This window comes from Paralichthys olivaceus, chromosome 16 (genome assembly GCF_024713975.1).
Source record: "Paralichthys olivaceus isolate ysfri-2021 chromosome 16, ASM2471397v2, whole genome shotgun sequence".
In the NCBI taxonomy this organism is placed as follows: domain Eukaryota; kingdom Metazoa; phylum Chordata; class Actinopteri; order Pleuronectiformes; family Paralichthyidae; genus Paralichthys; species Paralichthys olivaceus.
In genome coordinates, this window is record NC_091108.1 from 18167447 (window position 1) to 18195201 (window position 27755).

At 41.5% G+C, this 27755-nt stretch overlaps 1 protein-coding gene across 1 annotated transcript; it reads left to right on the plus strand.

The window, feature by feature from the left end:
* The first annotated feature begins 157 nt into the window (after nucleotides 1-157).
* rem2 (RAS (RAD and GEM)-like GTP binding 2) lies at nucleotides 158-27677 on the plus strand. Its single transcript, XM_020101017.2, has 6 exons — nucleotides 158-300; nucleotides 401-1673; nucleotides 4107-4440; nucleotides 6303-6376; nucleotides 15844-16021; nucleotides 26154-27677. The coding sequence occupies exons 2-6, from the start codon at nucleotides 1662-1664 to the stop codon at nucleotides 26480-26482; spliced, it is 927 nt and encodes a 308-aa protein (XP_019956576.1). The 5' UTR covers nucleotides 158-300; nucleotides 401-1661; the 3' UTR covers nucleotides 26483-27677.
* The last annotated feature ends 78 nt before the right edge of the window (nucleotides 27678-27755 follow it).

Below are 27755 nucleotides of genomic sequence, written 5' to 3' on the forward strand. Positions count from 1 at the left end.
GCAGCGAGCGACGATGTCCTGATGAGACTTAATTACGTCTACAGATCAGTGAAAGCTTAAAATTTAAGTCACGCTCAGCAGGCCCATTGAGAGGATCCTTCCCATTTCCATTCAGTGTGTTTAGTGAAGCCCTGCCGAAGTGTCTGGAGGCCTGTTGTACTTTTGAAAATACTCAGCAAAGAGCGGCAGTGAGCAGAGAGGGTGCGGTGTGAGAACGAGAGAAGATTAATATCTGAGGGCTTCAGGAGAAGGGTATTACGGCGGAAGAGACTTTATTATTCGGATCAGCATTGTGGAGAGGTATTGATTTGAGTGTGACAGCAAGAAAGACATTTACCGCTATGGCCTTAAAAGGATGTCAGGACATTCACTGTCATTTAACAGTACTTAAATCCCACAGGGAGCAGCTGTTCAAGGCAAAGAGCTATGAGCATCCAGGTTTTACTTTACACCAGTGTCAAAGTCCTCTTGATGGTGACCATTGACAGCTGACTGACTGGTGAGCATGTGCATAGGTAAATTCCATTGAATTTGATGAAACTGTGTCTGCCGCGTAGGATGCTTTATGAACTGTTTTAGTATTGCCTCCCACCTATCCTCAGGAAAAGGTGTAATGAGGTCTTGTTTCCAAAGGGTTCTTAAGTTATCCATATCCTCTTTATTAAAGAGTATATCTGAGCAAGAGATCCTCTACAAGGTTCCTAAGGCAGAAGTTCATCCACATTGATTGGGGGTGTTTATTAGGAAAAGGAGCCTTTTCTTATAAAGTCCCTGATCTGAAGATAACAAAAGAGGAAGATCAAAATGTTTAAATGATTGCTTAAATGAGGTGAACATTCCTTCGCATATCAAGCCTGAATGCAGCAGATTCCTTCACTTCTTACTTGAGGTTGTACCAGGACAAAAAAAGCCTCTGAGCATGTGACACCTTCTCCATGAGGCTTCTCTCTGCCTCCCCCTGGCGGCCGCTCCACATCACAGCGACAATAACAGCACAAATGATTGTGTACCGTAAAACCTGATAGAAACACACAAGGGAAAAACCCAGACGGTGTTAGACAAAGGCACATCTTTGAAGGAACCCGTGCGTCTGAGCCATTTGGGATTCGCTGGAGGAGGGAGGGGGTGAGGGGCACTATTTCTCCCCCATCGTCCCTCTGCTGAGAGAAAGAGAGAGAGAGAGAGAGACTCAGGTATGAAGTGGAGGTATGGAGGGGAGCGCAGTCAACGCTGGGGCAACCAAAGGACAGGAGGTGATGCGCTGTGCGGATGGCTCTCTCGCTCCCTCTTCCTCCTGTAGCACGTCGCCTCTTCTTCCAAACGGGGACGCAGGTGTAATCCTCCTCATCCTCACTCCGCCCTGCCAACTAACACCTTTGTGAATTGGCCAAGCGCCGCGCGTCCCCGTGCCACTGGCTCCCAGTCCCGAGCAGCAGCAGCAGCAGCAGGAGGAGGAGGAGGAGGTTTTACGCGCAGGAGTGAGAGGAAGAATAACATGATCATGTCAGATGAAATGTGGTGCTTCTCTTTCGTGCGCCGTCTCTTGCCGCCGTGGTGAATACGATGCCGAGTCTGCAGCCTGCACAGATGACTTGAGGCGGGCGGCGCAGGAGGTTGCAACTACAGCACTTGTTCCATAAAGAGAAGATATATTGATAACCATGGCTGACCAGGTAAGGCCACGCACCACACCTCGTGCGCTCCTCACAATAGCCTGGACTACACACAAACATACGCGCACACACACACACACACACACACACACACACACACACACACACACACACACTCTTTCTCTCTCTCTCTCTCTCTGTCTGATGTGCAGCTCTGTTTTTATGCAGCTCACATTGGTTCCTGTCAGTCACACTTATCTTTCAGCTCATAATTTGGATGATTTTTCATCTTTCCTCTCAGGAGACGGTTTCTGAACATTATCAGGCATTCAGGGACTCTCACTGTGTCTGTAGTATTCTGTAAAGACTTTATAGCAAACTTAATTTGCTCACATTAGACTCCAGCTAAGGATTTATAGCTGTGATGTGTTTGCAGTTAAGTCCTCAGTCTGGGTTACAGTTATTAAAGGTATTAAATCCACAGTTCCAGGCTATCTCGCTGGTGTGGACATGCTATTCATCATAAACGATTTCATATACCTACATAACAATAATCTAAATTGAAATATAAAGAACAGTGAACATGGTCTGGAACACAAGTTTACTAGATACTATGGGGCTGCAGCCGGTGCACAGCAGCAGTGAGTGTAATTTGGCTGCAGAATAAAAACACTGCCTGTAGTATTAATTTTGTATTGTGCTCTGTTGTTTGCTCCAGTTTTCTCGACAGCCTGGCGAGAGAAAGAGATTAACCCCTGACACACTGGCTCACAGTCTCCTGTTTCTGCACATATGGCTCCCCTGAGTGCCACTGACAATAAAGGCCATGCTTAATTGATTAGCTCGTTCAATTAACTTAATTGAGCTACCTCTTGTGTGTGGGAGCGCGTGTTTGTGTTTGTGTGTGTGAGAGAGACAGAAAGAGAGAGAGAGAAAGATCAAACAGCAAGCCAACTGTGTCACAAGAAGCCACACCTTAAACATATGCTGCAACACTACTACTATACTATACTATACTATACTGCTTTACAAAACTATACTGTTTTAAATACTATTTATTACACGACAATATACTGTCCAATATTATATATTGTACAATACATTTCTACTCTACTATAACATGCTGTACTACTATACTACATTTTATCATACTCAAATATACAACAATATATGAACAATTATTAAACACTTACTGTACCACAATGTATTGCACAAGACATCACAACACAATACCACACTACATTGTACTGTACCTTAATATAATGTACTATATCATACTAAATACACTACTTTACTATACTGTACTAAGCTGCATGTATTTAAGTATTCACTGGAACAATACAGAATTGATCATCTCATTATTCAATATCAAAAGGAATAACACAGCAAACTCTCAAAGATCTTAGCTGCACGAGACAAAGTCCCCAGTTTCTTGGGTACACCTGGACAACCTTTCCAGCAGCTGCTCCTAACCTTGTGAACCCATCAGGTGTAGTTGACATTGTTTTAGAGATGTCCTGATTCAGCTCATTGTAATTTTTGAGACTTAACACTGTCATGCTGATTTGGATTTCATATTATTCTAATACATTCCTGTTATTGTGTCAATCCCCTTTAATTAAGCGCCCGATACTGTACTTAGCTTTTGCTGGCAGCTGCTGTGCCACAGTCGCCCAGGGGTGTCACTGGAGCTAGATTAATTGCTGTATTAATATTGATGAGGGTCGTCAATGGTTGACCTGCTGCGGCTGCAAACACACAGTAATGCACATGCACAGTTAGTCACAAGCACCTTTCACAGCCACAACCACTAACACCACTAACAGCTTCCTCAGTTTTAAACAACCAGGGATGGAGATCAGGACTTTATGTTTCTGACCTATTTTTGAGTGTATTCATGCTGCACTCATGGTGTACACACTGTACAGTTTACAGCCACCTAACCGCGCTTCTGCTCTTAGTACACACTGCTGCAGCCTCTTCCTCTGCCCCCCCTCTTTCCCTATCAACACATCTCTTGCTCTCTTTTCTAACCCTAACCCTGCTGTGTATTAGGATTATTTTATCCTCTGCCATCCTTTCAGCAGCGCTCCTCCCGCCGTGTCTCCCTCACCTCTCCACCTCTCAACATCATCTCCACTCTTCCTCTTGTAGGCTTCCCTTTGGCACACTGCATCTTCATCAGCATCTTCTTCTCACACTGCCACTCCTCCACCTCACCTTCATTATTATCACCTCCCTCCTTTTCACACACAGAGACACACACACACACACACACCGGAACACCCCCCACACACAGACAGACGGACACACACACACACACACATCACTTCCACCCCATCCTCCACTGATACCGTACAAAAATAGACAATGTTACAGGTAGAATCCTGTTTATTCCAAAGTACTCCAGGTAACAATACCGTATGTGTGTTGCCCAGTGGCTCATAACTATATTGACACATAGGTCTTTTTATTGTGTCTGTTTGATTCTAGTACAGTATGTTTCTCACCACGGCGCCCCCCCTGCGTCGAGGAAGCACACCCCTGCCTGTCAAACATCAGCTGCGGAGGGAAGAGGCCGTGTCCGAAGACTGCGATTGGATCCCGGGCTTGGAGCCTGGCACGTTGCCCATCAGTGACACAGCGGTGGCTCGGGATGAGTCCTTCAGCCAATCGGCAGCCGCCCAGTCAACTTACCACAGCCACAGTGGAGCTTTGAGAATAGTACTGTTGGGACAGAATGGCGTGGGCAAGTCGTCACTGGCCTTATCTCTGGCCGGGCAGTCCGACAGATCCCTCTCTATAGACTCTGAGACACAAGCATGTGGTAATAGCCTACACAGGGATGTGTGGTGTGTGTCTTTGTGTGCATGTGCATCTGAGAACCTTTTAATCTCAAATCGCAAGGTTTAGATAAGCTTTGTTCAGACGTCTTTGTTGTGATCAATGCTGCATTTATCTGCACTCATTCAGCCTCCAACCAAGTACAGCTTTAGATTGCTCAGATTTTCCCTTTCACTGTATTTTAAAGGAACAATTTTACACTTCAGGAAACACAATTATTTGTTTTGATAATAATATTGATATATGTTAAGTAGCTAGCTTACATTTTTGAACCAAGCCATGCTACTTATGCCACGTTCCGTTAAACCTTGGAGCTCGACCCTCGGAATGATATTTAACTTAGCTAGCCATTGTGAGCAAAAACAGTTCATAGTAAAGCATCCGCAGTATTTCACGCATAGTAACACAGTAGCAACATGTGCACAGACAGTAATTGCACAGACCTATGTGTACAACACATTTAATTACAGAAGTGCTACTGAAGTCGGGGGTGGTGAGGTTCCGCTGACCTTCCGAGTGGAAATTCCAACTTGAGAGAGTGTTCCACTTGTCACGTCCAACTCGGGGGTTGGAAAGAGCTGCAAGGTTTATTGGAACGCATAATTATTTCTAGGTATGCTAGAATTAGCCAACTAGCTGATAGCTTACTTCCTAGACATAAATGTTAATTGTCAGCAAGAAAGCCAATGAACATATTCTTCATTGTGTAAATAGCTGTTGCAGCCTTGATCCACTTTCCCTCCCCTCCGGCCTGTCAGTCTGTAGGCCTGTTGCACTGTTTACTACAACACCGACGATAATCAGCTCTGGTCCTCAGCCCATCAATTTGTTAGTGTCACGAGGTCCTGACTCACCCGTAGCTCACACCATACAGTATTCATTAGCACAGATGAACTACGCTTGGATTCATGCATCATAAATGGGCAGGAAAAGCACTTTCATCCAAGTAGCTTTTACATGTTCCCCTACAGGGAATCATATTATGCATTGGAATTTTAGAAGAGTGCTAAAATATTCTATGAGCTACACATCGAAATCACAACGCATGAAAAAAAAACAGCCCATCAATCTGTTTAACTGACCCTATTTGATACATTTGAAGAGAAGCTCCAGCCTCAGATCAACCTCCTGACTGGATTGACTCCTCGCTAATCAATAACATGTCTTTGCCAAGTAATTACCAGTAACAGACAGTCAAGGATTAACAACAGGAGATTTGGCGTGCTGGTACCTTTTAAATAGACCTGACAAACAGACAGTCAACATAGTGGGTCTTTTTCAAGCCACGTATGGACAAATTTATCTTTTTCTTCTGTACATTATCATTATTATTTTCACATAAAATATTACCAACAGTCTAATATAATAAGATCGTGTACCTCTGAACTCCATTGTTGCCCAGAAACTATTAAAAACCCGTCAGTGAGCCTGTGAGCTTTGACTGGGTGACATATTGTTTCATTAACCATAAGCAGGGACACTGTAGATTATACATCACCACATGAACTATCCTGCAGCCATTAAAACTCAGTATAGCACCAGATGTATATTAATCCACCCCAACAAATTCAGTATGTAATCCTTCTTGTGTTCTGAATGATAAATGTGTTTTAAGAATTTACATAGTATTTTTACTGAGCAATGTTGGAACTGTTATCTGTACTCAATATTTAAAGATTAACATTTTCAATAAGAACAAATGGGTTAGGAGATCTGAAGTAGGCAGGGAGGAGGGGCGTGATAAATAGACTGAAATATTGCACCACTGGTATATGTGCCCCACAGTGTGTTGTGTTGGTTTTTATGCTATTTTTGCTGATGTGTGTCACCTGGGTTTGTTTGCAGGTGAGGGCTACGAGTGCAGGGTGACGGTCGACGACGAAGACAGCAAAGTCATCATTTTCGACAACTGGAAACAGGTGAGTTACTGATTGACTGCTTCTCGCTTTGTTCATTGTGGCTTGTTTGTCTCGTAGAGTTTAGACTTGTCCTCAATCTTTTCTGCTCCTGAGACATCTGTCCCTCATAAGCCTTCTTTGACTTCTTCAGATCTTGACATTGTGGGCCTGTGCTTGAGGTAAAAATAGGCATTTGTTTGATTTCTGTGATGGGCAAATGATGTGTGTGCACTGAAGGTAGAGAGAGTGTGTTCATACTTTTGCTTACACGTGAGTGTGTGTGTGTGTGCTGCACTGTACAGGGAATCCTGCAGACTGCTATTGAGCTTTTCTGAGGCTCTCATTCTGAAAAGTGGAAATCACACTTGTTAACCTTCAATTCAAATATACAAAGAACATTTTGTAGAGGGCTAAAACAGTTTCAGTGATGCATCATCAACCGTTTGAGCTGAACAGTGTGAATGAGTCAATACAACTGGGTTTTTGAACAGGTAAGTGGCAGAGAGCTACAGTCAAAAAGCTCCTTGTGACACTGATGACATTATTTGAAATGAAAAAACAATAATGAATGCCTGTTAATAATGATGATGAAAGGCTAGAGCACTCTAATTACTGTTTAGGGTGGATCATCCCTGATGCATCCTTTACCAGATGTCCACTCGGGCCTCAGGGGCTCCCCCCTTAAGGTTAAATTATTTACACACTGCTACATTTTGCTCTGGGGAAGTCCATTGGAAGCTAGCTTGTGTCCTCACTTTTCCTGTCACCACGTTGTTATAGCGTTATCCTCTGTTTCTCCCCCCCAATTTTGGTGCCTTTTCTGCCTGCAGCTGTCATCATCTTCAGTTTTTTTTTGTGGCGCTTGCTAGCCTCTCTCCAGTGGCCCTTTTCCTGCCATGGTCAAATCTCACCGAGAGTTAATTACATTTGTTATTCTGTGAGTGTTAATACAAGGCGGGCCATTAAGACTGAAGCAACAGACGCCGGACAGCGGGAGGCTTGGAATAACTCCAGGGCCGTCAGCAGTGGGGGAAGGCAGAGAGAACTGGACAGCATCCCAAAATCATCTGCTAATTCGTGCTCATGTTTTTTGTGCTTTTTTTATGCTAGTACCCACAGATAGAAAACATGTACACACACACAAACATTCTGAGCACACAGTCAGTCACTCACACAGTCAGACAGATGTTGTCCAGCTGCCTATCACACATCTCATGGTCCGCAACTGGCACAGCATTAACCGCCAGCACCCCCAGTCCCTGGAGTCAGAGCTTCTGGCCTTGTAGTGAACTGCTAGCTCTCCGTGGGGCAGCCAAACCTACACCCAAGTTACCATAGCAACACACACACACACACACACACATACACACTCATGTATGCACAACCAGGGCTGACTTAATCACTCACTCACGCATAAGATCATGCTACAACAGTCAGCATCCAACGCTGATGGCTGTGGGGCTTCGTCTGCGGCTTCTCTGACCGGCCCCATCATTCCCTTGTGACATAAACTGCCAAAAAAAAGGTGAAAAACTGTTACATTGACACTCAGCGATTGTTTGTTCAAGTGATTTTTTGGGGGCTTGCTGATTGACACATGGAAGTCGAAATGAAGCTCCCATTTTCCCAACTGCAGTGCAAAGAGTGATGCACAACAAACCCCAGGTTGCACTTATATTGCCAATGCCGAAATACGTATAAACTATGCTGACAGTGTATGTGTCTTCATGTGGCACTGACATAGTCAAATGTGTAAAACATAGCAGGGTGCACATGCACAGAGGGCTGAGTGTCTGCTATGCCAGATGCTGGGACGTTGTGAGCGTTGTTGACGTCATTGGGGTTGGATGGTTTAAATAAGTCATCCGTGTGCTTAAAATAGAAAGACCGGCAAACTTGACCTAGCAGGACTGTGCCCTTCTTTGCTTTTAGCCTGACATTGGTTGTGTGATTTAATATATCTCTCTAACATTTACTAAATTGGGTTCTGCATGTAGGGGACCAAGTCGGAGATTGAGGTCACTGACGACTCGAGGGACCTTCAGACCCTTCTCTCTAACGTGTGTGACTGTGTGTCTGTCTTACTGACTGTACGTTGGCACATGTCTGCATTTATACCTTTCCTGAGTCAGTCTGAGAGTTTCCATTATTATTTGATGTCCTGAAATTTAAATATTTATTAAAAACAACTGAGAGGTGCAGCCTGAGGCCTGGAGAAATGTAGGCCAGTGATGTATATGTGTTACTATCAGTGCACAGCGAGAAAAGCTGCCGCAGAGGAATGGATCATTTGTTTTACTAAAGCGAATTAGGGAGAAGGTCCAGGATGTAATTTCGAAGGAGACAATTACTGCTTGACCACATTCTTTCACTCGATTAGGAGGAAAGAAAAACATCGTTCCACTATCCAGTTCTCGGAACAGAGACTGATTTTGGCGTTGTGTCGTGGGAGTTTCCTCCCTGGACTTTTTCTCTTTCCTCCTCCATGTTCTGCTGCCTTACAAGAGACGTTCTGCTCCATTTATAGTTTCTCATGTCTTGACCTAATCTTCGTTTAATTGTCTACAGGGAGTCATTTCTCATTTTTCTTTCTTGTGTAGAAAAATGTGCATTTGGGGGAAACCTACCAGGGAACTACCAGAATACTATTTTAGTCATATAGGGTGTTCTTAAAAAAGGAAAGGATATAATATATTTTGGTCAAAACGTTTTAGCAATATGGTTTGCCTGGGATGTTTTCACCCCTGTCCATTTATCTTGGATGGTTTGTTTGTTCTTTAATTGTAAGCAAGATTACAGCAAGGGCAGGCAAGAACACATCACATTTGGTGCAGATCCGGATCATGGGTTGGATCCATGAATTTTTTTACTTTCTTTAACATTGTGAGATAGGATGTTTTTCTACATTTTCACTGCTTTCCCTTCAAATAACTAATGGATCTTGATTAAAAAAATAGACATATTTAGTGGACTGATATTTACGAATGTGTAATTTGGTGCAGCTTGATTGAACTTTATGGGACCGTTGGGCCTCTACGCTCTACTGAGTGTCTTTCTAGCTCATAAAGTTTTTCTATTAAATCATTTTTAAATGTTTTTGTGCTATTGCTTTCTCTAGCTCACATGTTTAGTATGATTTATTGTTAAGAGCATTTAAATAAAATATTGACATTGCTTTTCAAGATGTGCATTCTAACAAAAAGGATCTGCGATTTGGCAAGTTTGCATTAGAAGCTAGAGTTGAATATAAGTGATGACTTCACCAACTTGTGTGCCAACATTTTTGCTGACTTTAAGAGTTGGTGCTTTGACTTGAGGTTGGGTTCACATACATTTTTAAATTTTTATGACATTGTTTATTATGACACAATGTCAAAGGTACAGTGAGAATTTAGGGATATTGAGTGTTGAAATTGCATGTTGCAGCTGAACACCCCTCACCTCACCCTCTCCTTCCAAACATGAAAAAGAACCTGTGGCAGCCTTCAGTTGTTTTAAAAACTCAAAAGGTGCAAATGCATAATCATGTCCTTGTTGTTAATGTCAGCTAGCTACGGCTAACTAACTGATTTAGTACTTTTTGTTATATAATGACATACCTACTAAAATTATTAATAGGAACTGATAATACTGTATTACTATCATTTTTGTCATGAAGTTCACGTTGATTAAAGTTTAGAAAATGATTTTGAGCTCAACTGCCACGTGTGTTATTTCAGTGTTAGTGTAACAAGTTCAGATGTATTTCAACACCTCATGTTCATGTCCCATCCACTAAGATGGAGGAGGTGGGATTTATGACCTACAATGCAGACAGCCCCTAGATGGCAATATTGGCTTCACTTTTGGGAATATAATTGGAACATTATATAGACTGTACGGTAGTGTCTTTATTTATGCAAATGAATGTTAGCATGTCTGTGTAATTGACCTTAGTGAGCTAGCTATCTAGAATCAGTAGCTAATGGTACAAGTAATATTTAGATCAGGTTGATTAATGATGCTGAACCAAGTTGTCATTTGTAACTGAGAGTTGAATTCAACGGTGTCAAAGCACTAAACAAAAATGAATGCCAGTATATAAGATAGTTGTCTATAGCATGATAGTTAATGGTAAAAGTATCTCTAAGCTTAAAAGTGTTATTCACTTTTTGTGCAACATTTCATGATTTATTCATATCGTATTTATTCACTTAATTTATTCATAACCTCAGCCATAAAGCAGCAGGTCAAAGGGTGGGAGGCAAAAGCTGATTGGGCCTTGAGTTCACATGCCAAGCACTGATTGGCAGCTGGAATGGATTATTATTATTACTTTTTTGTATCTAATTATATGGCCGATAATGTATGACAAAATAAAATATTGACACACTTTCCTCCCAAAATTTGTTAAGACAATATTGCCATGTGAATAACAAATTTTGGACAAAAGACAGGTAGAACCTTTATATTCTAAGGTCACGTCAGGTCACGTTCAACCAATAATACAACATTTTATTGTGTCCCCGAGGGAAATCCTTTTTTATCCTCGCTGCACAGGGCAGGTCAGAGGTCAACTGCACAACAGCGTTCCTGAAACCGGTAAGGATTCAGGGATTTGCTAATGGACACTTCAGCAGGGTGGAGGCTCTACATGCTCTCATAATAAAGCTTGAATCTGGGTCATGCAGGGACACAATACCCTCCTGTGTGTATGTGGGTGTGTGTGTGATCTCAGCTGATTTCGGGAATGATGCGGTCATTGGTGGCCGTTGCTCACGCAGTGCTCATGCATGTGTGTGTGTGTGCTCTGTGTGTGTGCATGCAGGCCAGATGGACTCGGTAGTATATTTCCTAAGGGAATCATTGTCTCTGTGCAGTATAAAGTTAAGGCAGAGCAAACCCCCTAACTCAGCACTCTGTCCTCACTAAGCTTTGTCATCCAATTATCAGATTTTGACTGAGCTATAGCGCAAGTGCTTCTACTGTCTTTTCTTCTGATCCTTCCTTCGCTTTCATCCTTTTTTCCTGCCATTCCCTCTTCATTTGCTTTCTCAGGCAGTCAGAACACAAACCAAAGAGGCAGATTGCATGTGTTTGCTTTTGATAAAGCCAAATGGTAGCATGAGTGTAGCATGTATTCATCAGTTTGCGCACTCTGTGGATGTTTGTACAGGCAGGTGTGTGACCTTTTGTTTCCTTGTAAAGGCTGTAAGCTGCTTTGCTCATGTATTTTGCTCTGCAAAGCAAATGAATTGGGAGCCAATAGATTGCAATAGTTTAGGATCTGTGTTCCAGGCAGGGGGGGAGGATTTTGCATAAGGAGAAATAAACTAACACCGACACAAACACACACACGCGCATGCTCATGCAAACTCTCAAAAAAAGGGCTGTATGCTTTGTTTTCTGCCTTTTTTCCCAACTGGGGGTAATAACAGTTTGAGCGCTCGTGCAGCCACAGCCAGTTATGCAAATGATATCTGATAAGTGATTCACTGTCCTCATAGTTAATGGTTGCTGGTGTAGATTGTTGGTGTTCGGGTGTATTTTTGAGTGAATGTTAATGTATGTGTGTGTGTGCATGCTGTGTTTTTCCCCTGCATATTGAAAAGCTTACGAAATCTTAAGTTCATTCAAGTTCAGCAGGATATTAAAGGCAGTTTTTAAACCATAGCTCCATGATCTTTGAGCTGCAGCCCCTGGATGTAAGGTCTGCAAATAACATAAATCTCCTTTTCAAAAGAAAAGTCATGTCAAGTCATGTATCCATACCATGCTTTCCATCCTATTTGATTGGATGTGTTTTTTTCTTATCTACATTTGCGCCTGGTAAAAGGAAAATGCCTGGCATGTGACGCTCTCTATCTGATCAAGCACGATTGTATTGTGAGCTTTCTATTTTTGAAGATGACATTTATCATGGTAGATGAGGGACTGAATGATTCCCTTATACTGAGTCCATATAGAATTAGAAGCTGAAGCAGAGCTTCTAAAGGTTTTCTGTCATGCCAATAAACTGCCATTTCAGCCTTGAAACAGAAATTGCAGTACAGAAGTTTTAAAATCCTGCATAGTGTCTTTAATGATCAAAGGATATTTTTTAATAACTCAATACTCGTAAACAGTTATAGATTACGGGCAACAACTTGAGCTTTTTGCCAGACATGCCAGAATATAGCCCAAAGCAACAATCCTCCGACAAAAAAATATCTATTATTCATTACATGTTTTTAAAATAGGCACAGCAATGCAAGTGTGGCTTTGTATAGCAATCTGATTTTATTATTACTGATGGGAATTACTGGTGATTTAATGGCTATTTAATGTTAGATTAAATTGAATCTTTAAGGGGCCTGACCAAAAAGCATGGAAAACACACCAAATACGCTAGACATATTCACAGTATGTATGTCCACATACTTTTGGCCATGTAGCTTTGCAATAAGTGTACAGATGTTGATCAAGGGAAGATTACTGATCACTGATATTACAGAGAAATGGCCTGTTTAGCCAGGTTCATTATTTGTCATTGAGATAATTTAATTAATATTTTCATGAATGCTCTGTGATGTGAGTACTTCTGTGTGAGCCAGGCTTGTGTGTGTGTGTGTGTGTGTGTGTGTGTGTGTGTGTGTGTGTGTGTGTGTGTGTGTGTGTGTGTGTGTGTAGGTATTGACAGATGGCCTGTTTTCTGTGAGACAGAGAGGAGCTGCTTAATCAAGAGGGAGAGAGTTGGCAGTGTCCAGAGTTGTTCTGCCTTGGTTCGATTTACTTGGTCACAGTTTTCTTCCTGGACCATTCCATCAACCACCAAATCGATGTCCACTCGGTGTTGCTACTTCTGTGCTCACAAAGATTAGCTTCTCGATCCCACACTGTAGCTCCCTGTGCCTTGTTGTTTCCATTCTTCCTTCACAGTCAGACTGTGACAGGTGGCGGAGACGCCTTCCATGCCATTGGCTTGCTCCCCTCCTCTTTTCTCCTCTCCCTTGTCTTTTCCTGTGATCTATCAAACAGAGAGTGCCAAGGCACTTCCCATGAATTTCCTGCTCCGGGGCTCTGATCCGATAGTACTTGGCCGCTTGAATTAGTGTGAATTTTTCAGGCGGCTGAAACTCTCTGGAGGGCAGGAGTTTACCTTCAGGGCTGCGGATGTAGGACAAGGGCATCCACACGTGCACTCTGACAATATGCAGTCCAAAGCATGGGTTGGGTTTTCTGGTGGGAATAAAATGTTTTTGTATTGATTCAGTCACTATTTCTGGCTTCAGAGTCCTATTTTTACTTGAAATACACATCGATTGTTTTTGCTGTTCTACAGGTCAGAAATAAGCAATGTTTATACATAGCAGAACTGAAAATTATATATTAATGCTTAAACCAGCCCACAAATGAAATAAAACAGAAATACTTTGTGTACAGACAGTGGTAATAATATGGCTCTATTGAAGCTTTACTAGCTTTACACTACAGATTTATTTCTTTGGAAAAAAAATAGTTTGTATTGATTATATTTGTCAAACTTTCCTCAAGTCTTTTGTTCTAATGTTTTCAATCTCATAGTCTGATGTTTGTCTGGAGCAGGATTGTTAAACCCTAAGAATTGAAAAAAAGTCAAATATACAGATAACATTTCAAGGCTTTTAAAAACATTAGAATTCTCCTGCTGGATTAAAGAAAATGAATAGAAAATACGCTGGTTCTGGGGAATTACTGAAGCTGTGGATCAAGCAGATACAGATGTGAGATGAGTGAAAAATATTTCTGTATCTCTCTTTTTGAGTTTTAAAGCAGTGAGGGTTTTGTAAAGTTTTTGGCAGCTGAATAAGCTGCAGGAAGAATATTGATGTATTATCAACAGAGTGAGCATTTTTTTTATTTTAGCAAAAAGAACTCCAATATGTACTCTCTTTTTCTTTTTTAATAAATCAATTGCTGCACTAAGTTCTATGGAAGTTGTTACCACGTCTACCTGTTGTCTGGTGCTGGGCAGTTCGTATACAGTGGGCCTATCAGTTTCTTTTGCTGTAACCTGCCACTTTTTGATCTCTTGTTAATATGATACTAGTCCATCTTAAAAGTACTGGTCCTACATTTGGCATTTTAGTTTATGAAGGTTCTCCAGCTAGTCATCTGTCTGCTGTTCAGTGCTGGACAGGTGGTATTATTGATGATTATCTCTGAGTTTGTCACTAAGAACAAACCCTCTCCCTCAAAATATAGGCTACATGTCTCATTTGACCCATAAGGTTTACACGAAAGTATTCATCAGTGCATCTTTATACCAGGAAGCCCAGGTTAAGGTTGATGTTTTTTGGCCATGTTACAAACAAAGAAAGTGTGTCATATAAAAATCTACGATGCTTTGTATATGAATGTGCAGGTAATCAACATGACTCCATACTTCAGACTAATATCAAAACCATTTCAGTCTGTCATTCACACCCAAACAGAATTCAGTTTAGTAAACCCTGAACCATATGGAGTCTCTCCAACCATTTCCTGTAAAGGTTGCAGTGGGGAGCTGGAGCCAATCCCAGTTGAGAGGCAGGCTACACCCTGTCACTAGCATATGACAGGGCCAACATACAGAAAAGCAGCCAGCCACTCTCACCTAATCCCAACCTGCACATCTTTGGACTGTGGGAGGAAGCCAGAATACACAAAGACATTGGAAGAACATCCACAAAGACCTCTGGCCAAACAAGGATTTGAGACCAGATGTTTTTGCTGCGAGGCGACAGTGTAAACCACTGCAACACTATGAAGCCCTGCTTCAAATGTCACTGACAAATTAACAGACCTTTGACTGATAAAAGAGGACAAGATATGATTTGGCGACTGGTAGGGAACTCTCCTGTAATATAATCTCTTTCTGTGTGATTGAAGTTTTGTCTTGATCGCTGCTCGGTGTACAGGGATTGAACAATCATTAATGCTCAGGTTTACCCGGGAGAACTTCGCAACGAGCAATTTTACACCCATGACCCACCTTCAGTCAAATGTAAATGTGGCTGACAGAATCAGAGAGACAAAAGCGAGAGAGGACAATGATGGTCCCAGGCAGTTCCAAGCTGTTCTTTCTGCTGCAGCCACTCTGGCAAATTGAGCCTCTGTGACAGGAGCCCCAATGGGACGTTGGTGGTCACTGTTAAAAGGGTCAGGATATTCAAAGTGAAGCGTGATGTGCACACAGTCAGCTTGAGCAAAGCCTCCCCTGTGTGCTCCCATGGGACAATGATAAAAACTAAAGTGCCGTCCTCCTGGCATTGGCATTAATGTCCTTTCAGTGGCAAACTTCCAGCACAACAGGAAAAGAACTTGAAGAAGGAAGATGAGTTTAAAATGGACAAATTGTCAATTTGTTGATGGCATGAAGGGGATCTTGTGTACCGTGACACAGCTACATGACATTCCACACCTATTCAGCCACCACTGGATCTCTCCTGTGTGTGAGCAGTGCTAATCTGTGTTGATTTATTAATGCCTGTGTGCTTTTGTATCCCCAGGACCTGTCCACTCTACAGTGTGATGTGTGTATCCTGGTCTTCTCAGTGACTGACAGGCGGAGTTTCCACCGCACCTCCCAGCTCCGCCTCCTCCTCAGGGAGTCCCAGCCACACACACCAATCATCCTGGTGGGCAACAAGAGCGACCTGGTCCGCTCCCGTGAAATCAGCTCAGAGGGTACGTGGAGGGAGGGATGCTGTTCTCTAATGAAAAGCTGTCACACTTACATGTAATTGACTGTTCACCAAACCCCTCTCCTGTCCAATCAAGCTAAGCTGCTGTAACTAGACACAGCAAATTTGATTGCTCCTGTGAATGAATGTGATGAATGAAGAGACCTGGCTATGGCAACAGTGGTTTACCTCTCTGTCAGTTCATTCCAGTGGCCACTTACACCTGCAGCCAAAACAATTTCTCCGTAGACCACCTTTGTAAATGAAACGTGTGTAAAGCTGGTGACTTGTTCAATTATTTCTTGTTGCTTTATCATTTTAATCCATGGAGGTTTTATAATTGTAAAACATTACCAGAGGTGAGAAAAGGGATTTATATTTTCATGTCACCCCGATGTCTATGTGTCACTCAGTTGGGGCTATTGGTAGAAACACTAATGCGTCTCTGTGCAAGGAACTATTTTGGCTTTAGGATACTGGGCATAATTTTTCAGTCTATCCAGTTGTTATAATGCACAAGGGACGATTCTGCATGCTAAGGCAGTGTGAACATCAAGAGCTGGTCAGTATTTTAAGATTGTCTTTTTTAGCCTTTCTAAAAACAGGGCACAAGCATAAATGCAAGGAAGGAATTAAAGATACCTCTATTATATGTAACAATTCTTTATTTAAATGAAACTAAAAACTAAAAGACCTATGTTACATTATTCAAAATTTGACCAACAATGTTCAAACCCAAAGAAATCCTCAATTTTAGTTTTAATTGTCATATCCTACTGCTAGCCAGTTCTCAGATCTGCCTTTTTGGTTATTGGTTACTTGTCATGGATCATGATTATTCATTGTTTCTTGATGCCTAACATGAATTAAACTCAAATGCATTATCTCATCTGAGAACAAGATTTGCACTAGAGTTGAGTCAGGTAGATTTGCATGGCAACAGCATTGGATAAACTCCAACACCAGGATACATATAAGTTTGTGTTAATCAGCTTGAAGTAAAAATTTACCCTTGTCCTGTGTATTGTGGGGAACATTTTTTTTTATCAAGAGCCATATTGGATTTAAATACTACATTAATGTGTTTAATGCAAAGGCTGGAACTGCCCACCTTTGTTGAGGTGTCTGAAGACAGATGGTAGTGGTGATGATGATGCTACTCACTGAATTTGTGTCCATGTTTGGGTCAGTGAGTCTGTAGTAGGAGTCTTTGCAAGAATCGGTTTGGATAAGAAATGCTTACAGCAGTTGTTGTAAGTCACTATGAGCTCCTCGCAGCTTTCCAGCTCAGTGATTTTGTGTTGTAGGTTGTGAGGCACATTAAACATCTTAACAATACAGCTTTACACGGTTCCTTTTATTTTATTTTCATATCATGAAACTTCTCACCAAGTGTTTAAAGGAGCTTTGTACAATCAACACTGTATTCATTTGCCATAGCAGGCAAGCAGTTCTTGCAGAGTAGGAAAAAGCACAGTGTTTGTGGGCAATGCATCATTTTACTTTGTCTATTCTGAGCAAGTCTTCAGCCTTATCGAGGCATCTCTCCTTCTGAATGAGGTTTCAGCTTCTGCTCACTGAACAATTTGTGTAGAGGACCTCATAATGGGGTCATCATAATTTGGTCCTGTGAAAACTGCTTGTTTGGCACATAAACTCCACCAGTTTAAGGTTTTAAGAGAATTAACTTTATCCGAGCACATTTATCCTCTGTCCTCTGTTCAACTGATACAGTTTAGCTGCATGTTTCCAGCTGTAATAATGCCTGAGGTTGACCTTTTTCATCACTGCAACGCTGCTATCACAATATAGACACACTTGCTTTTCTTTTTATTTCTCGCATTATTCTGCATCTGCTTTGCAATTCGCTATGATGCTTGTCAGCAATACCACCTCACTGGGACATATGTGTTTGTTTCACCCTGACTATGACCTGGCAGGCATACAGCTGGGGCTCAGGGCTCACCCTGAGGGACACGTTAGTGTCTAATCCATCCATCCATTACGCTTATCCTTTCAGGGTCACAGGGGGAGCTGGAGCAAACCCCAGATGACATTAGGCGAGAGGCGGGGTACACCCTGGACAGGTCACTAGGGTATTGTAGGGTCAACATACAAAGACAAATGACACACACATTCACACCTATGGTCAATTTTGAGTCTCAAGTTAACCCTAACAACAGTCTGCATGTTTTTGGACTGTGTCAGATTACCCAGAGATAACCCATGTAGACACAGGGATAACATGCAAACTCCATGATAGTGTCTACCATTTTTTTAAATTACATGCTGTCATCATGACTTGACATTTAATTAATGAATCTACAGGCTGGATCAAATTAAATCTGAAAAAGAAAATTGTCATCAATAGTTGGAGGCTAGAAATGAAAATTGAAGTCTTGTCTGCCTCTTACTGATATTAAGAAACCATTGTTTCAAAATTACTAAGTATTTCAAGTGGAATAGCTGCCGCTGTTATGATTATAATGTGTGCACCGTACCTGCCGCCTGAGAACTGAAAGCTTGACAGGCAATGCAACAGTAGCAAATTGAGGCTTAGGAATAACTGATGCAAGAAGAAGAAAAGGAAAAAACATGAAAGATTTGGAATGCACTCTGATGCTTCCTTTTAATGGCTTTCAAATAGCTCCCAAAAGGGGGAATTTCTTGTAATCTGGCTGATATGGATGCTTTTCCGTTGCTTATGATGCATGAGAGTGCTCATGTGCTCAAAATGCAAATGTGTATTTAACAGACAAACACTTACAGACATTACTCATCTACCACTTCTATTTACTCCCCTCTCTGTCATCCTCTATCCTCATCTCTTTCTCTCTATCCAGGTATTTTAACATAAATATTCCTTCAAGCTGACATTGCCTCCATTAAACAGATTCTTTTGGGATCTAACTTTGATCAGCAAAATCAATTTCCTTGCTGTTTACAACATCAAGGGATAAATGCTCTGTTGCTAAACTCCTTATGGTAAGGAAATTCTATCATCTGTTATTGTTGTAAAGCGATGGAAATATCCACAGCCTCCAAAATCTATTTACCCCGTTGGCTTTTTCTTATGTTTTATTGTTTTACCAAAGTGAATCTCGCTGGATGTAATTAGACCATTATGTTAAAGAAATCAACCCAGCAGTGGTGTGCATCGTGTTTCAGCTGCTGATTTCTCTAAAAAGGCAAATATAAGGAAGAGACATTCTGATTGTTTTACCATAAAATTAGTGAATATCGTACAGTGACAAATGGGTATCAGCAAGATTTTCTGGTGTATATGTGGATACAAACCTCCACATTCAGAGTTGCTCTAATTACAGGGACACCAATACTCTAATAAAACACTGCCATGTTAACAGCATTCCTTGATTACCTTAACATGAATAAGGTCATGAATAAAACAAATCACTTAATTAAAACATTTAGTATTTTAGTCGCATTATGTTGATATATGCATATATCTTAATGGCATGACAACATCTTTATGGGGTTTCACAGGATTTTGAATCATCAAAATTCAACAGTGATGGTAATAATGTTTACATGAGAAATAATCAGACTATGTTTTTTAATATGTAAAGAGGAATATGAATGGAAAATTCTATTTGCAACTCATGTAAACATCCATCAATCCATTATTGACACCACTTGACTTTGAGGGTCGTGGGGGGCGCAGGAGCCAATCCCAGCTGACATTGGGTGAGAGGTGGGGTACACCCAGGTCGCTAGCGTTAAGCAGAGCTGACATACAGAGACAAACGACCATTCACATTCACACCTTTAGAGTGTCCAGTCAACCTAACCACATATCTGTATGTCTCAGACTGTGGGAGGAAGCTGGAGTACCAAACACTGCACACCATGCTGCCCCTCTTTTAAACATCATAATTGAAATAATGTATTTTTCAGAATAAGGTTCAGTTTATTGTTTTCCATGTAAACATAGTCATTGATTGAGAGGGATACTACTACAATTATTGTGTATGAGATTTGTTTTTGATTTGATGTTATTTTGCAGTTGATTGTTAAAAATAATCATAGTTCCATCAAATGTGGATTAAAATAGCAGGGATCATTTTGATATGTGTTTGTCGGACTACTTTGGTGGAAGTATACTGCAGCATCAATAGATCAATCCTGTCGATCTGAGGGCTCACTTTACTCATTGATCATTGTTTCACGACAAGCTTTGTAGACTTTTTACATTTTGGCATGCAACACTGAAGCAAGGTCCTGGCACAACACAATCACGAAGAATAAAACACACAGCGATGAGCTGAATCCATTTAGCCATGCTTAAAATTCCACTGAGCAGAGATCAGAGCACAGACAGGTTATAACGTTATGAGTGAAATCTTATGAAGCATCGGCTGCAGAGTACAAGCTGTCGGTGAGAAGATTGGCAGCAGAGTCTGACCTTGATTTGAACTTGTATTCGTATTGTGTATAAACTCTCAGGGTCACCCCTGCGATTTCTGCATCTCACAGTATATGTTTACTTTGTGAATGTCTCACATCATTACCAGCAGTCTAAAGACACATATTTTTGTGCAGCTACAAACATTACCTTATCCTTTCCATCTAACCCTCTGGAGGGGTTCCATCTCTCTCTCTATCCCTCGGCTCCGACTGTGTTTCTTTGTTTCATTTTGTTGTTTTTTTCCCATATCCCATCTCTGTTTGAATTATTTCCCTCTTACAAGATGCTGCTCCTACGATAATTATATATGTTTGCACTCACCACACATGCACAGCTGCATGCGTGTGCACAGACACGACAAATGTACAAACAAGCAGGCGTACTCCCCTCATCTCTTTATCTTCTTGAAGCCGCTTCAGAAGACTGTGATGAGAGGGACGGGAAGAGGGGGAGTGACAGAGGCAAGGGCAGATGGATGAGAATGGGAGCTTTGGTTTGAAGAGGTTTGTGTGATGCATCATGTGAGCGTGTGCAGAGAGAGTGGGGCTTGTTTTGTTAGCTTGAGAGAAACACTTAGTTTCAGACCTTCACAATGAGAACATATCTCACAAAGGCAGGCTATACAGCTACTGTTACAGCAACACACTTTTTATATTCATATGTCACTGAGGTGGTGTTGAGCTCATTTAGAAATATTTGATATTGTCCATAACTTTTCTTGCCGGTTCTTTTTATGGTAGACATTCCTGACCACCTGCTCATTTTGACAAATTCTGCTTTTTTGTATCTATTTAGAAAATGTTAAATTGTTTCCCTGAACCACTGCAGCTGCTTTCAAAAGGCTTTCAATTTAAACTGTGCAGACATTTTCAGTGACCAGTGGTAAACGTCACTCTCAGATACAATTCCTCTCAAGAATCTGTCACAAGAATATAATTTTCACATGCACTTGAATCAGTTTTTGGTGTTTAAGTATTTTGCTGCGTCCCTCGCTTCGGTTTTTATTTTTAGTTCTTTTTTATTACTTAGGATATTGGCTCTTTGGGTTTTCTGAGTGTAGAGAGACATAGGCTGTATGTGTGAGACCCTAACCCGATGTAAAACCCCAGCAAAGAGGCATATATTTAGTGTGTTCCAACAGAATGCTAATGTATTTAGTGATGAAATTTTGTTTATTTTTGAAAAGTGGTCATAAAATTTAAAAATCTTAAATACATATTAAGAACTAATCTGGTCTTTGTTGTCTGTATCATTCTAACCTCTTTTTTTTGGCCTTATCCCATAAGAAGTTAAAGATTTAGGATAGAGATCAGACTTAAGATTTATGTTCATTTAAGGGTCATAATAATTGTTTGTTATAAGATGGCCTTGACTGGGAGGGTTGAGTGTGGGAGCAAAGACAGTCAGAGGCAGATAGGAAAAGAAAAATAGAAAAATGGGAATGTGTGAGTGTGTGTTCACTGTGTGGGTCAAATCTTGTTTGGCTTGCTTTGCTTGGCAATTTAAACAGAGGCAGCAAGTGTAAAAATTTGTGCACATTGCCTGTCGACTCGGGTGGAAGGAGCAGGCAGGGATGTTGGATGAATAATGAGACATGGCTTTGCTCAGCATCTTTCCTCGCTTCATAACAACAAACAAAACGGGAGGGTCATAGGGGTCATGGCATATGGAAATGTTCCGGGCCTTTTTCCTGAGGGCGCCTGACATGGATGTTTCCTGCGTTCTCTGCGGGCGGACCACATGTACTCGTTCTGATATGTGAGGCTGACAGAGGAAGCTGACGGGGCCGCCCAGCGAGCTAACATCCTCCTAAAGGAACCAGGGGGGAGCTGGCTAAGAGTGCTGAAGTCATAAAGTCTATTTATGGCACGCACTGTGACACTTTTATTCTGCTATTTCTCACCTTCCCCCTCTTTGCTACATCTCTCTCTCCCTCCTTAACACACACAGTGATACACACACTGTCACTCACATATTTATCATTTGCTCAATATGTGTCTGTGGCATGGCCCCGCTCCTCAGGGCTTTGATTAATGTGAACTCTGGTTCCGTTTGCTTAGTCGACATTATTTTCTGTCTGTCCCTCTCCTCCCTCTGTCTCTCTCTCTCTCTCTGCCTCCTTCCCCTCCTTGTTGGTCTCATATGACATCTTTCCTGTCATCTTCTTTCAGCACCCCCCCTCTTCTTTCAGCATGACTCACATTTATTTCTATTCAGCTTAATGCTGCTCTCACTTGATTCTCTGTCTGTAACTTTCTCCATCCCTCTTTTTCAGTTTTTTCCCCTTGTCAGCATACAGAAGGGACCTTCCTTTGTCCCCCCCCCCCTTGGGCGGCCTCTTGCCTCCTATCATGTCCTCTCTGTTTTCTCGCTCATCTTGCAGCCACCCCCTGTCGCTTCTTCTTGTATCATCTCCTTTTTTGTGTCCTCTTCACTAACCTATATCCTCATTTCCTTTCCTTTCCTTGTCGCGTGTCCTTTCCTGGTTTGTTTCACAACTCACCTCGTCTCCTCTCCCCTCCAATCCTAACTAATCCTCTCCTTAGGGGGATGCCCTTTTCCACTACATCTGTGTCCTCTTCTGTCACCTTTATGCTTAATTCCTGTCCTCTCCTTGTCTATTCTTCTGGTCTCCTCTCCTCTCCATTAATTATTCTCCTTTCCATGTTTTCTATTCTTTATTGTTTCCTCCTCCCTTCTCCCTTTCTCCTCTCCTTGTTTCCTCTCCTCTATTTATTACTCCTCACCTTGTTTACTCTACTCATCTTCTCCCTCCATCATGACTTCACCTTCTCCCCTCACTTTGTCTCCTCTTCTCTCCTCCCTTCTCCTCTGCAATTCAATCTCCCAAACACTCTTCGTTATAAGGACTCAATTCAATTCAATCAGCTGTCGTAGGTATTAGGATAAGCTGTGTTGATCTGTTTTGGGATTTGTATTTGTCCTCCCACTATTACCTCATCCACTATTAGGTGACGTTGCTGTTAGTCGACAGCTGCTCTGTGGGTGGATTATTACACCCAGATCAAATCTGCTGCTGTGTGCTGTACCTGTGTAACACCAGTGCTTGTGTGACCGTGCTGTAAAAATGCAGCCAAATCCAGATTCATTCTTTTTCTGTAGTTTATAACTGTATCACTCATCAGCAGTAAGGGTTCCCCTGTCAACAGATCTGTCTCCATGTCAACCAAGCAACAAGTTCATCCCCTCCACAGACTGTGTATAAAGGTGGGAAAGATGACAGGTTGACAGCCCAAAGTGAAGTCAAAGTGTCTCAATCGCCTACTGGTGGCTGGGCACAGCAAAGGTCATAAACCCTCCTCCATGTTAGTGAATGGGACAAGGCCCCAAAAAATGTCAAAATTAACGTTTAATACAAGATTGTTTCTGTCATTTTCAGTAGTTTTCCTCACTCTGATGTTTATTTGAGTGCTAATATTTCCAGCATTTTTCAATTAGTTATTTGATGCTAAAATTTGCGGGACCTCAATGCCACAGCTTTACCCCTCAATCACTACAGCCAGACTCTGGCTCAAAATAACCTCTTTAGTCCAATTTGGCAGCATTCAGGGATATTGTGGCTTCATTTTCAGATAATGGGAGGAAGAGGAGACATGTTGTATGATTGTATGATGTTCCTGTATGACTATGATCTAGTCATACAGGAACATTTACAACCCAGCTATTTTCTTTATAGATGAATTGTTTAAAAATGGGAATGTGAGACCAGAACAAAGGTTTCAAACTACCATATTACCTGGACATAAAAAGGTGTAAATACATGTAAACTTAATTGTCTGCTGTATTTGTTACTTGTATTAAACAACTGCTTATTTACAAAGCACAGAAAGTACAATAGGTGAAAGCTGATGTGTAATGCAGCCCACATTACAATACATCTGACAGTTTGGGTAATATATTTCAATGTTCTGTCTCAAAAAAAAACAATAATTCTTTGTTTGCCATTTCTAATTTATTAAGAAAAAATATAAAAGAATATGTTAAATGGTGACAGTTTATGGAAAAACTAATTTTGTCCTCAATTGTTCTGACATGTTCAATTTAAAATCACATTTTGGGCAATAGCCAATTGTTCAAAAGTTTTTTATGAGCTTATCTTACTTAATTTGTTCTACTTGTGTTCTGTGTGTTAATTCTCTTAGTAGAGTAGATAATTTGAGTTTCTTTATTGGCACTTGCAGTATGTTATTGTGTGTTTGAAATCATTTCTCTAAACTCATTGAAAGAAGAAAAGGCATGTTTTTCTGAAGCCCAGTCATTTCAAGTTCATACTATCTGAGTTTAATTGAGTTATTATTAAAAATCAACGTCTTCTTTGTGCACACAGCTCATAAGCTCTCAGATTGGCTTCGAGCAGAGCAGGAATAAAGCAAAACCTTAATATATTTGTAATAAAATGCATTTTGCACTGACAGAGAGGCCTGTTTGTTGCAGGGTGATCTGTATATGTCAGCTTTCCTTATCATACCGCCTTGTTTGATCAGAGACAATCAGGCGCTTTTAGCTGAGATACTGAGCGACAACACGTTTAGTCACCTGTCCTTATCCAGGAGAGTCACATTGAGAAAAAAATGTTTTCCTGTTTGAGCTGTAGCCAAGAGATTTGAGCTTATATCACTCAGCTATTGGCAACATTAACCCCATTCTGACATCACTTATTCTCCTGTCTCTCTGGCTCTTATCATTTTCTGCTCATGAAATCGATTTGCAACAGAAATACGTAGAATGTTCACCAGTCGTTTAATGGAAAAAAGGGGGAAACTTAATATTAAAAGTTAGATGAAAATGTATCTGAAATCAAGATTGACACTTTCACACTTTTACAGAAAGGTTGATTAATGTGAGTTGTCCATATAAATACTCATTTTAACAATGTTTTGCTTTGGAACCTTTTAATTTGCAATTCCATCCCATTTTTGTATTCAGTTTGAGTCACCTGAATATTGTCCAAGAACCTTCACACTACAGGGGCTAATATTATTCTTTGGTTGAAGGAAACAATGTCACAGTGAAAAATCTGTAAACTGAATTATCTATTAATTGATAAATATATTTCAATCTCAATCTTCCAATGGTCTTCTTCTGCAGATAGTTATCTACGTTGTCATAGAGACAGATTTGTTGACATGCAAGCTCTGTAGCTGCTACGGTGTGATCCTTTCTCCCTTTCGTGACCTTTGAAATATTAGTTTACTTTTTCAGTGATTTTAGTGGTATTATTATCAGTGCACAGTTTGCTTTATCATAGCAAAGCTCTAAAGAAAGCTAGCAGCTTTCTCATCATCACCGTCCTGGAAAATGTCTCTCCCTTTATGACAATGTCTCTTTCACTGTTATCAGGCAACATTTCAACAGGACACTAAACTGAGGGAAGGTGTCAAATCCCCACAAAGAGATGCAGTAGACTCACTATTTGTCTTGATTTGGTGCACAAGATGACAATCTAACATTTAGGAACAGCTGTGAGTGAGCCCTTGATGCAGAGATATTATCGTGTGGAGATACACATCACAAAGCAGCTGGGTCGCTGCCATGCTGTGGATGGTTTACATGCTTTCATGATCTAAAGCCCTTACATTTCAAACTGCTGCCTCTAATTGACGTTTCCAGCTGCCAGTGTGCTAAGCCTCAATTATTTATAACGTGCACTGAACAGCCATGTTTACAAAACCCTCTCCTCTCTCACCAGAGGCACAATCCAGCGCCATGATGTTCGACTGTGTCTACCTGGAGCTCTCAGCCTCCCTGGACCACGGTACCAACGAGCTACTGGAGGCAGCCATTCGGACTGCAAGGGGCGACTGCGTGGGCCCCGGTTGGACCGACGGGGACCCGGGGGCAGTCCGCAGGGAGAGCCTGACCAGCCGGGCCAAACGCTTTTTGGCAGGGCTGGTACCGCGCACGTACGGCCGAGACCGCGACAGGGATCGAGGGCGTTACCGAGAGATGAGCCGCCACCGGGGCAGCAAGATCCTCCGCCAGAAGTCTCGCTCCTGCCATGACCTCAGTGCACTGTGACACACATGTATACACAAGCAAAAAGAAACACTCCCACACATGTACACACAAAACCAGATTGAAAGGTATTGAGGAGGAGGAAAAGATGAAAGAGGACTTAGTTGTAAGAGTTGTAAAATCAGAGTGGTTGAGGTATAGAAATGTAGATATGGCAAATAAATGTCAAGGGAGAAGAAAAGGTGAAGAAACTGGGAAAAAGAGATGGATCGAACTGAAATCATCCTGAATCTCAGCACTCAATCTTTATCTTCTCCCTATCGATAAAACACATTTTGAGGTCAGGATTTCAAGAAACAAGCAGAGAAACAGATTAAGAGGTGAGCTTAGGTGAATCAGCAAGCGGGGTGGGTGGAGGGGGGTCCACAAATAAACACACACCCAAGTAGCACGCACTGATAATGTAGAGATTGTTAGCAATCTGATGTAAACTTATTGTAGACCCTGTTTTATAGCATGCAGAGTAGAGGATTTTAAGAAATGACCTTGTAGGTTTTACAATTACATGATACTGAATTTACTGTACCTCAGTGGCCCGATAGCTAATGCACAATCTAGCTAGTGTCTCCAGCAATGCCATCGAAAGCAAGACCCTTTATGTATAAACATACCCCTTTTCTCTGCTCATACCATCTTCACACTGCATCCACCTTTTGTGTCACATACGGACCTAAAAAAGTGTTTGATACCGCCAATGGCAAATGTTCCTCTTTGACTTTTATACAAAACTGAGAAGATGAAAAATCAATCAGCGCAAAAGCCACATTTTCGCTGAATGCATCCTGAGTGATCAGCACAAAGAACCCTTTACTGTAGTATGTGGAGCGAAAGACAAAAAGGTCACAACAGCTATAAAGAACGAGACGAGGACGAGGAATGACCAGACTGAACCTTTCATCAGTCGGAGCCGAGTCACAGAACACTAGAGAGTTCTCGTCCGCTGGAGGACAAACAGGAGAATACCTACCTTTGGCTGTGTGGTGTTTTAATTTTTGTCTTTTTACCTACTGACATTATTACGTGTGTTAAGATTGATTCTGTGGGGGCTGGCCACACAGGTGAACCAAGAAGAGAACGTTCTGGAAACGTTGTTCGGCATGGCGGCACCACTGATATATGGTCACCCTTTTGTCACCATCTCCGAAGCACCGTCATCTTTCCACTGAGAATAAATTCAGTTTTTCTTTGACATCCTGAATGAGTGTCTTGTCTTTTTTTATAGCAACATTTGGAAATGAATGTCTTGTTACAGCCATTTCAACCGATGCTGTGGCAG